General features: G+C 29.3%; 1 protein-coding gene and 1 long non-coding RNA gene across 3 annotated transcripts in view; one reads left to right on the top strand and one right to left on the bottom strand.

Annotated features, from left to right (window-relative positions):
• Window positions 1-12,105, top strand: part of LOC126748871 (lachesin) — a 195,132-nt gene that overhangs the window by 139,162 nt on the left and 43,865 nt on the right. For both annotated transcript variants that reach the window (XM_050458390.1, XM_050458392.1), the window contains exon 5: window positions 3,642-3,770. In XM_050458390.1, the coding sequence (XP_050314347.1) occupies window positions 3,642-3,770 (129 nt within the window). The remainder of the gene's footprint in view (window positions 1-3,641; window positions 3,771-12,105) is intronic.
• Window positions 4,765-12,105, bottom strand: part of LOC126748873 (uncharacterized) — a 91,970-nt gene continuing 84,629 nt past the window's right edge. The window contains exon 2 of the long non-coding RNA XR_007664826.1: window positions 4,765-5,026. This is a non-coding gene — a long non-coding RNA (uncharacterized LOC126748873). The remainder of the gene's footprint in view (window positions 5,027-12,105) is intronic.

Here is a 12,105-nt window from a genome sequence, read left to right as displayed (position 1 = left end):
ATTGTATTTTTCTATTGCAGTTTATCCAATTACGTATGAAAACACTCATTTAATAATAATTCTTCACTTATTTTTAAACTGCATCCACGATATAGGTCTGAGGAGAGCCAAATCTCGAGTTTTTGACCGGTTTTTTCGAACATTTCCCTATCTCAGTTGTTAAATATCCTCGGTATCATTCTAATATTGTGTTTTTCTATTGCAGTTTATCCAATTACGTATGAAAACACTCATTTTATAATAATTCTTTGCTTATTTTTAAACTGCGTCCAGGATATAGGTCTTAAGGGCCAAAATGTCGACTTTTGGCCGGTTTTTCGGACATATCCCAGCCTCAGCTCTTTATTATCTTTGGTATCATTCTAAAATTGTGTTTTTCTATTGCAGTTTATCCAATTACGTATAATAATAATAATAAGTTTATTTATATCAAATTTCACAATTACCACTCAGTAAAACAAATATTACCCATAAAAGGAAAACCTTGTTAGTGTAAAAAATAACAATAGTAATAATGATAATAATAACAGAGAAAAGAAAATAAAAAAGAAAACCTTTATACCTTAAAAATAATTTTCTTCTGAGATTACATAAAAATGTCTAATATCTAAGCAGCTAAAACTTTTCCATATTCCTTAACTAACCATAAAAAAACAAATCATGGAATAACAGGGAAATAAAAGGGGAAACAAAAACTAAAGGAAAGGCAGCTGAACAAGAGATTTGGTTTTTTAAACTGTCTTCCAAAATAAAAAAAGATAAGTAAAAAAATAAATAAAGTCATATAAATATAAGTCTTTTCGTATGTGGAATTCAACTTTAACAATCATGTAACAATTATCCTTAATTTTTTTCCACCTCATTCATTAAAAATACTCTTCTTTTCCTTTTTTCCTTTCATAAAAGTTCCTATATAAAATCAATAATATTTTCAATTTTTATTCTTGTATTTTTTTAAATCCATTCTTTAAGCTTTTAAACCCTTTTACACTAATGAATTTTTGGGCTAATATACCAGTAGCTGCGTTGAGCAAGTGTTGTTTTAACTTTGGGCAGTGATCCAGTGTAAGCTTTTAGTCATTTTATGAGTATGTGAAATATTTGAAAAAGTATCTTTCTTTTTATGTTGCCTTATCACAATGCTTTAAAAAAAAGTTGTCTGAGATCCAAGTTTCTACCTAAAACAATTTTTTAAATCCATTTTTCAATAATTTCCAATGGGTGTAAGTGAATCTTTAGTGCTCCCCCTCAAACTAAAATACCATAGTTCAAATGTGGTTGAATGAGTGCTGCATATAATGATAATAAATATTTAACTTACCAACTACAGACCTATTTCAGTGAAAAATAATTTTTCAAAATTGTTTGAAAAGTGCCTTGAACAACGATTTGTCGAATTAAAAAAAAAAAAAAAATTATGTAATAATTTGGATTTCAAAAGATTAAAAATGTTTATTCCCACAATGCTAATAATAAAAAGACTCTAGCAATCTTCTTAGATTTATCAAAGGCGTTTAACATGGTAGCGCGCAATATTCTTTTTGAGAGGTTAGAAAAAGCTGGTATAAAATGGAGGGCATTGCTTCTAATAAAAAATTATTTAACTGGTAAAAAACAATTTATAGCGAATATGCGACCATTATTACGGGGGTGCCCCAGAGTACGGTATTAAGTCCTATACTTTTTCTAGCTTATATAAATGAAATTGATAACATATTAAAAAATTGCAATGTGGTATCATATGCTGATGACACAGCTCTGTTATTTTCAGCTAACAATTAGAATGAAGTATATGATCGGGCAGAGTTGGGGTTGGACAGAATTTACCCTTGGCTAGACTTAAGTAAACTCAACTAAAAATTTTATTGCTTTTTCCCCCACAAATGCAGATCAACCGAAAGATGAATATTTAATACTCCATGCGTTAACTTGTAGTAAAACCAAAAACTGTAACTGTGTTAAAATTAATAAAGTCAATAAAATAAAATATTTGGGTATAATTATAGATGAAAATTTAAAATGGAATGAACATGCTGTCTTTTTGACCTCTAAAATTAAAAAAATTATTTTACAAATTTATTCAGCTTAGAGATATATTTAACAGAAAATTTATGCTTATATTATACAATTCATTAATTGAATCAATATTCCGTATCTCGGGATTGTTGAATAGAAAATTGTATATATTATCTTATTTGTTGTTCTTTCCTAAAATAAATAACAGTTTTTCCCTCGTGTCACATAAGAAAATCTTTGCACACCCAAGTTTATTAATTCATTTTGCTGTAGATTTATTACATGTTTTCTGCCTAAAGTATATAATATGCTGCCATTTTCTATTAAAAAGCTGGCTATAAAAGGTGATTCCAAGACTAAAACACCATTATCCACTCTGCAAAACAAAACAACAATTTTTTTTTAATTTGAATCTCAACATGTTTTATATTTTTGTTCTTTTTAATATTACATTATTTAATGTCCACTTTTTCATTTTACTGTTAGCACCTCTGTCGTCTGGCTAACTTTGTCCATCTTGCCATGCACGTCATTTCGTAAACAGAGAGTGAATCGATGCACACAAATTGATTATCAATTTAGGCTCGATCACTCTCCTCAAAAGAAAAAATAAGTAGGTATATAAGTATTTATTTAGCTTTAATTATTGGGCAAAATATTGTTTATTATTATACTTATTAGTTATTGTTATAATTATGAAGTTTTGAGGTATTATTGTATTGTAATTTATAACTTAATTTGATTTTTCATCAAAATACTTTTTTAGTTCTTTAAATTTAATAACAACACATCTTATTTTATTAGTTACATATTGAATGTGATTATGCCATTTAAGATTTAAAAATATACCTAATTATTTGATTTTATCCGCCCTTTTTACCTTAAAATCTACATTTTTTATTCGAATACTAAGTGGCAATAAATCCTGATGATGAAGCATCCGAAAGGCATAAAATATGTTTTATCAAAATTTATTGTTAATACTTGATTATTAAACCGACGAAATACGTTACTCGCTATTACTATTGACGCTAAATCTAACTCCGCCATAGCCTTGAGATCGTCCCAGGTATCTCCGATATAAATTATGCATGTGTCATCAGCAAAAACATAAAAAATCGCCTGTAGAACAAATACGGAATAAATTATTCATATACAAGTAAACAAAATGGGGCCCAAAATAGTACCCTATATCAATTAGTATCTCTTCACTATTAATATTGTTAATGGATACGCATTGGGTTCTTTCCGACAGAAAACTCTTAAAAAGATTAAACGTAACTCCTCTGAAGGTTCTCCAAAATGAAAACTTTCATTTTATAATAACTATTCATATTATAATTATCTATAAATAATGGTGTTCTTTTTTATAAAATAAATACCAATCTTGTTTTATGATTACTCAGATAACTCAGAGAGATCATTTCACTCATTATTAGTGTCTGAATTATTCGATACGAATATTTTTTAATTACGACTTTTCTGTCGAGGAAACCCAATAATTAACAAAAAAAAAATAACATCGATACAGTACAAAAATAAACAAGCTAGATCAATTAAATCCATTCCAGCTGCTACCGAGTCGGGTAGTAAAAAACCCTTAATATCGTATAATATTGTTTCAGTGGCCGTTTATGAGGGAGAACATCTGAATTTAACCCGCATAAGTAGAACAGAGATGGGTGTTTACCTCTGCATCGCCACGAATGGGGTGCCACCGTCTGTCAGCAAAAGGGTAGTCGTCGACGTAGAATGTAAGTTTACACCTCTGTTTATTGTTGTATTATATATGTCCTTTAATTGCTTGATCCTAGCGAAGGGTTAGGTAAAGGTTCCCTGAATATTTCATATATTTTACTGAAGGGGGTCTGATAATATATTGGCTACGTTTTTGTTTTTATTAGGCCTAAAACTTTTGGACCTTTTTAAGCTAATAAATCGTCTGCAAAGACTTTTTTATCTGGGGAAAATAATTTATCTTTTGTATTGAGTTGTTTTTTAATTATCATTATACATGCAAGTTAAAAATGGAGTTTGTTTATTTTTGGTCATGCTCAAATGAAATCACCACTTTATTATTCCAGTCTCCTCAAGGGATGATTTTCGCCGCATGAGCATAAAAATTAAATGGGCTTGAGATTTAAGCCGTGTTGCACGAGATGGCGGCTTAAGTATTTAGCGTTGTTCTGTTAAATGATCGATCTGAGGTTTTCCTTATTCAATTATTTTCGTCTAAATTTAAATATTATCAAAGATTGAGTTTTGTTTACGTTGAGATGTAATATACTGATTTATTCATTTATTTTTCTGCCAGAATTTCTTTAAACTGAAATTCTACTATTGATTTAACAATAATTTAAAAATAGCAAATACACTTCACTTGTTTGTGTTCAATCCTGCATTTAGCAAAGTCAGGTGTGCCGGTTTTATTTCGAACTTACCGCGATTACTCGGGTTTCTTACATTCTGTTCGATGGGATTTCATTTATAGCTTAGATGACTCAAACGAAATGCCGCATTTTTAAATTTAAATATTATTAAATTTTTTTATATTCTTGCTCCAGTAACAGAGTCTAGATTTACCAAAGCACCGGGTCCTTGGATTACCTCTAATATTAAGCTTATGATGAAATTAGAGCAGAAGGTTTTTTCCAAATACAAAAAAACGAAAGACTGATACAGAATTTAAGGAGTATAAATAACTTTGAAATTTGGTAATATCAGCAGTAAGAAATGAAAAAAATATGATCACTCACGACTACTAGAAATATTTATTTTTACCGTATTTATAGCTACAGCTATTTTTGTCTGATTTAAATCTCGCGCCTATATTAATGCCTCTGATGGAACTGAGTGGCGACGCGGCTCCTTATATACCCGGCTGACCTTAATTCCGGAAGACTCGCTGACCTTCGAGACGTCGTGCAGTGTGCCACTTGTGTCATTGCCGAATGACGGAGGATCAGCTGGTTTCTCGGTATTTACAATATCGTTACAATAACTTCTACCTCTGAAATGAATAACTTGTATCAATATTTAAATAATGTTTATTTAGATGTTGAAAGTCAGCCTAAATATATACAAGTATGTGAGAATCGGGTAAAAAATAATTATTTTTCAATTCTACGGGTTCAGATTCTATAGATATAAGAACGATCTTGACTTCTTCTATTACTCCACGAATTATATTTATAATAAATTATTGTATTATGTTTGCTAATTTTGCAGAGGCTTGGAAGCAAGCTGATATAATTCCTATTCTCTTCGAATAATACCCAAAATTCTTGAGAAACTAATTTGCGTTCAACTTAATAAATCTTAGTAAATAGGCAATTGCTACTAACAACACAATCTCATTCAAGTTTCCGACGATATTTTTATATATTGATCAAAGAACGACGGTATTGGTGCTGCTAGACTTTAGTCGTACATTTGATACCTTGGATCAAAGAATGAGAGTAAATTGAGCTTGTTCTGAACATTTGAATTTATCACAGGGAACTTCATAAGGTAAAAAAGGACCCTACCTTCTTTATATACGTGTGATTCTCATAATCAGCTCCTTTGTATTTGTCGCTTACACCAAGTTTATCAATTGAATTGATACAGACGAGTCTATGCAAGTTATAAGTCTGAATCTTTTACTATATCTGATCTGCGTCTAACTTACAAATTAGTTTTAATTTCTGCTAAGTCCAAGCTGCTGGTATTTGAGCAACCTCTTTCTGATCCAGTGAAAATAGCTTTAGATGGTTTATGGCTGTCTTCTAGTAATTATTAAAAAAAGAATTTGGAATTGTTTCAGACACTGACCTTATTAAAGATCATATTGAAAGGAATAATTTCTTGTAACAAAAGTGTCTAGAGACCCATATAAAACATCTTTCGAAATTGTTGTGATTCCATAGTTTGAGCAGTATGAAATGAATAGCTACTTTTGTCCAATAAATGTCAAAGTTAAACCATTCATATGGAAATCAGGAAATAATTACTATCATAGAAATGTTCATTTTTCACTCCTTTCAGAATAAAGATGAAATGTTAAACAGTAGTACCAAAATTGTTATATTCAGTAAAGCAAGTGTAAAATAGATGTCAAAGATGCTAAGATTTATGTTCAGGGTTACAATTTAGTAAGATGTAACTCGAATTTAATACAAATAAGTGGAATCTGTATTCTTGAATTCATAATGAGGTACTTATTTTATTGGATATTAGTGATATTACATTATATTATATTACTATAAGTTACGTAATACCGAATAAAATAAGTAACACAAATAAGTGGTGCATTATTTTTATACAAAAACAACTTGACATTTAGTGCTCATAGTCAAAATGTGGAAGATAGGAATTGCTGAACTCTATTTACATCAGTACAAATATATGGAAATAAATAAACAATAATATACGACCCCATAGTATTTTTTTTAGAAACCCCTAGTTCGTTTCATGATTATTTCAATTGCCAAGATAATCCGGTAGTTTTATTTTTAGGATCCCCTAGTTTTTTTCATGGTCCAATTTATGATGACCCGCTAGTAATTTTTTTACAAACCCTTAGTTTGTTTTATGAATGTTTCAACTGTCAAGATAATCCGGTAGATTAATTTTTAGGAACCCCTAGTTTTTTTCATTAAAAACTTTCTTATTTCAACTATTATGAACTATTTCCAAACTGGAGGAAATCTTTGAAGACTATTTTAATTGCAGAAACAGTTATACTAGGTGATTTTACTACTATATGTGACTTGCGTAGATATTCTTTTTATATAGAAAGACTTAAAAACCTATTGCAAATTTATGGAATAGAGCAAAAAGTTGAACACTATATAAGAAATTCTTTATGTGAACAAAGATTATTTTAGAATAAATGTAAGACTGCACATTTAAGACTCATTATTATTATTTCTTATTAGCTATGTAAATATACTCATCAAAGTGAAAAAAATAGCCTACAAAAAAATTCAAAATGCATGCTTAAAATGTTCTTATAATATAAAGAAATATGTACACATAATGCCGTTAATAGATAGGTCAAAATGGCTATGCTTAGATGAACGGCATTATTTTAAGTAGAAGTAAAACAAATGGTTATTTTATTTTTCTTATTTGGTCATTTTGTACTCTTGATATATTGTATATATGAATCAGAATTCCTGTTTAAGCTGCAATTTATTAATAATTTCATTTAATATGTTATTTTTTACTTCCATGAGTAAGTATGCTAGATAAATAGATATGTTTAAATTGTATTTATTTTGGGGACAAATAGAAAAACTATTATTATTATTACATTAAACACATGAATCACTTACATTAAAATCTACTATTAATGTTGCAGTTAAATATCTGGAATAGACAATATGTTCTAAAGTATCATGTTCGCAGAAAAACTGAAGTTGTTAAAAGCTTAGGCTTAACCTTCTCCCATATTAACGCGTGTAGCTGCACACAAAAGGGCGAATTAATTTTCTCCACATAACGTAAAATTTGAAAACTTGAAGGGGTCGAGAGAGAAAATAACGGTCGAATAAGCATCAGATGATAGATTTATTTTTATCGTTATCTACTGGATTTTCTTGACGCGCGAACATGAACTTACGACGGCAAACTCCGGAAGGAGGTTTGCATAAAATTTCCCGGAAATATTTTCGAAAGTGCACTGAAAAGTTCGCAGGAACAAATCAAGCGTGCCATTTACGAATTCTTCCTCTACGGTTGTTTGATAAGTGTTATATCCGTATTCTGTTCGGACGTACAGTAGTTTTATACTGGGGGTTCTACTCAGTATAACTATCTAATGATTTTTTAAATTTATAATATTCATTTCATTTAGATCAAAAATTATTAATTAAAAAACAGTAACTTAGCACACTACGAAGTATCCGTAATGTATAATGATAAATGATTGTCTATAAGTATTAATTAATATAAAGTTTGTTTTCTAAAATCAAATGTACCTAATTATTTCACTAGAGTAACATAAGGCCAAGATTCACAAAGTTAAGAACTTGCCTGTAATTGAAGATAGAAGGTTACTTGAGTGTCTTGACTAGGAAAACTTTGATTTTTCCGTCCTTGAATATGGAAAATTGTTTTTGTTTTCTAGGCACTTAGATATTTGGTTACTCAGTTGCCTGGAAGAAAAAAAATATGTTTTTCAACCTCAAATAGGTCAATTTCCTAGCTTTCTTTAATCAAATATATTAAGTGCTAGGTTATAATGATAAATAGAAAAAGAATCTAATATTATTTTCTAAAAAATAAGAAATGAAGTAAAAAAATTTTACAAATATATTATTTTTACCCATCCTCTATACCATAATAATTTTTTTTTAATTTTTTCTCATTTACTTGTATTTTGTTTTAATTTAATTTGGATATTTTTAATCTTTTAAATTTTTACCAATTATTTTTATTCCGGTGGTACTTTATTAAATATTTCTGATCAACATTGACCTTTTTTTTTAGACATCCTTGGGAGAACAGATTTTGAGCAAAAAATCTTGCATGATAGTTAAGTGTAGGTTGTGTCATTTGTTGTATATGTTATATAATGTAGCTGTAACCATTCAGTCCTTCATCCGACCCAATAATTTTAACGCCTTCTGCTGGCAGATTTAGTTTCGATATGTTGAATTCTAGTTTAAGTTCTTTTAATTCAATGAACATTATTCAGTTACTTTAGAAAAGCATACAACATAAAAAAGATAAATAAAGATAATTCTCACCCCCTCCCCTACCCCTTGACTTTTTTTTATAAATCGGTGTGCGCATAGTCAAAATCTAATGAAAGCCGTCTAATCCTCCCTACGTGCGATACATAAAAAGTTTGACTATAGTTTTATTAAAATCCTTTCATGTTCTTAAACTTTTAAAGTCATTTACTTTAAATTTCGGATATTTGGAGTTATATTTCTTTTTAGTCCAGGCTCTTATAGTCATTTTGAATTTCTTCCAGGCACTTAAACTCTTTCTAACTTACTTGGGTGTTGTTCAAATCTTTCTTGTTTTCTTGGACTTTAAAGGCGTTCCTAATATATTCTAGACAATTGAAGAAATTCTATATTTTAAGTTAATGTGCTCAACACCTTGATTCTAGGAATATAATAAAATCTTGAGCTACAAATCTAGCCCTATCCTCTCGATGGGTCTCTTTCTGTTCTTTGAATCTGTATAATACAGCTATAGTTAATTACTGTAGCAACCCTTACGAAGAACTCAGTCTGCGCATACTCAAAATCTAAAATCCGTTCAGTTCTCCATCCGATATATAAAAAATTTCACTAGGGTAATTATAATCTTTCATATGTTCTGGGACTTTTAATGTGATTTATATATATTCCAGATATTTGGAGTCATATTTCCTTTTAGTCCAGGCACTTGAAGTCACTTCCAGGCATTTGAAAGAATTTTAGATTTTTTTTGTGTATTGTTCATCAATTCAAAATTCATGTCCAAAATTTACCTCAAAATAATTGGAGCTTATCACCTTGATTCTATAAATATAATAAAATCCTAACCTACAAACCTCTTAATATGTCTCTTTTTATAATTCAAATCTGTGTAATAAAGTTTCTATTTCTAGTTAATTACTGTACCAACCCTAACGTAGAACTCTGCGCATGGTCAAAATCTGCGCATGGTCAAAATCTAATGAAATCCGTTCAGTCCTCCGTCTAGTGTTAATAGACTAATTCTTACGTTCTTGGACTTTGAAAGTATTTTTTTTTATATATTCCAGATATTTCGTTTTAGTCCAATCCAAATCCAAAAAGTTCATCTGTACCATAATATATAAAAAATATACAGATGATTTTAGGGACTTTTTTATGTACTACATCGAAGGATTTTATTAAGTTATCATTGTTTCTTTTATCTCTTTTTTATTCCTTGGTAGGATAAGACATGAAAGAAACACGAAAATTGCATCAGTTTTACTGATTATAGGCATTTGATGCAATACTGTTTTTTTTCTTTCAGGCATTTGAAATGCATAAGAAAATTGAATGCCTGGAAAAAAATCAATGTTACATAAACTGCCTGGAAGAAATAAAAAATACTTTGAAATACCTGGAAGAATTAAATAATTACTTCAAATGCTTGAGAAAAATTTTATATTACTTAAACAGCATGGAAGAAGGAAAAAATGCCTTGAAATGCCTGGAAAAAGAAACAAATTGTATTTTGCGACAATAACCCGTTTTTCCTTGTGATAATAAAATCAACTACACGACTCCATAGTACACCGTTTCTGTTGATTAAACAAGTATAAACCATTAATTAAACAAGTATAAATAATAATAAAGTTTCCGCTTTGCTTTACACGAGTCTATTCCTATTCCTAGTCAAATTAGTTAGTTAAAAATATTTGATTATCATTTATTTCTATATTCAGAATTAGTAGTAATTTCAATATTTGTTGCGAGGTCGTTACCATACACTTTATTTTCTGTATTAATAGAAAATAAGATTTGTGTCTAACCAGTGTATAATTTTTTATGTCTTTCTTTATGTTGTGACAAAAAATTGTATTTATAAATAAGCTAATTAGTCGATTTTTTAAAGCTTTTTCGAACACTTTCACTGTTATCTAGTTTTTTTATATATTTGTGCATATTTGTGGTATAATTAGTCTCTATTATATATTTTCTGTATAATTCCAGCTGATATTAATGTTTTTTTTCAAATTTTGCGTTATTGTTTTTGTATAGTTTGATTGTCCAGTTGCTTGATAATATTAATAATTGAATGCCCATAAGCGTTTAATTGTCCACATGCGGGTGTTTGGTTATCTAAATATTTTAATAAGATAAAACCATTGCTCCCTTTTTATAAAAGAAAAACACTCCCTTTTCCCTTTGAAGGTTCCTATCTACTTACGTTAATAAACACTCTGTTATATTAAAGAGTTTCTATAAAAATGCGAGTCTTCAGGACGCGGTATAACTTGTTTTTTACTTGACAGATATAAGATATAAACATAACCCGCTGAGAAATGAATAGCTACAAGATGTCACAAATATAACACGCTCAAGATGGCGACGACCGCCACGCGGCTCACTGTAGGAATATGTCCGGAAAATATACGTTTTCTTGGCAGAAAATATGTGGAAAACAAAATAAATTGCCTTTTACCTTAACAGCAACAAAAATGATTTCTATTTTATATCTACGAAAGCGGTTGCCAGACAGGTAATTTCTCTATGAGCACACGCTTTTTTTTTCTCGGTTTAAGAACACGTAAGATGTCTAACAAATATCCATAAGGGATGTCAATTTATCTTAACCCTCCTGCTCGTAAAATAAAAAAAGGGAAATCGCATCTTTAAAGTTTAAAATCGATCGGATGCTTGACTTTAGGTCATTGCTTGCATCAATTTTGGTATATTTTTTTAACGAAATGCTCCTACGTTTAAGGGATATTTTTGTGTGCTGAACTTGTGTGCAGAATACGTTACGCCATATTTTATAAAAAAGGGATTTTCTTAAAAGGGTGTTTTTGTTTGCATGGAATTGTTAAGGAGAGACGGATCGGTTAAATTATGCTAAATAAGCATAAAATTATATTTAAAAAAAAATGGATTGGAAGTCTAGTTTTTTTAAAATATATCAATAGTATACAGGGTCTTCAAAATATATAAATCCTTGGCTAAAAACAGTCCATACCAAAGTTGCTTTGTTTGGTCACTAGAGGGTGCCAAAGATTTAAAATTCAAATGGGTTTTGGCGCCATTTTGGATTAATGCCTAGAAATTAAAAAAAAATAGGTTATTCATAAATAAGTGGTTGTAATTTTCTTACACCCTGTATAAATAATTTAGTTGACTTTCCAAATATTAACTGATTAAATTTTAAAGCTTTTTTGTTTTATGTAATATTTTTGTCTGACGCATGATTTAGCTGCAAAAAATTAAATTAAAATATCATGTTATTCAGACCTTCTTTGTCCTTATGTTATTTTTTTTTAAATAAACGCTATTGTCTAATAGAATAAATTCGTTTAACTTGTATAGTATAGTTCTCTTATTTTTAACACCTTAATGTAATGATTAAAAATACGTAACAATTACTCGGTTTATAGGT

The sequence above is a fragment of the Anthonomus grandis genome, chromosome 22, assembly GCF_022605725.1.
Source record: "Anthonomus grandis grandis chromosome 22, icAntGran1.3, whole genome shotgun sequence".
Taxonomy (NCBI): Eukaryota; Metazoa; Arthropoda; class Insecta; order Coleoptera; family Curculionidae; genus Anthonomus; species Anthonomus grandis.
Note: the sequence above shows the minus strand (reverse complement) of the source record. Positions and strands in the feature narration are given on the sequence as shown.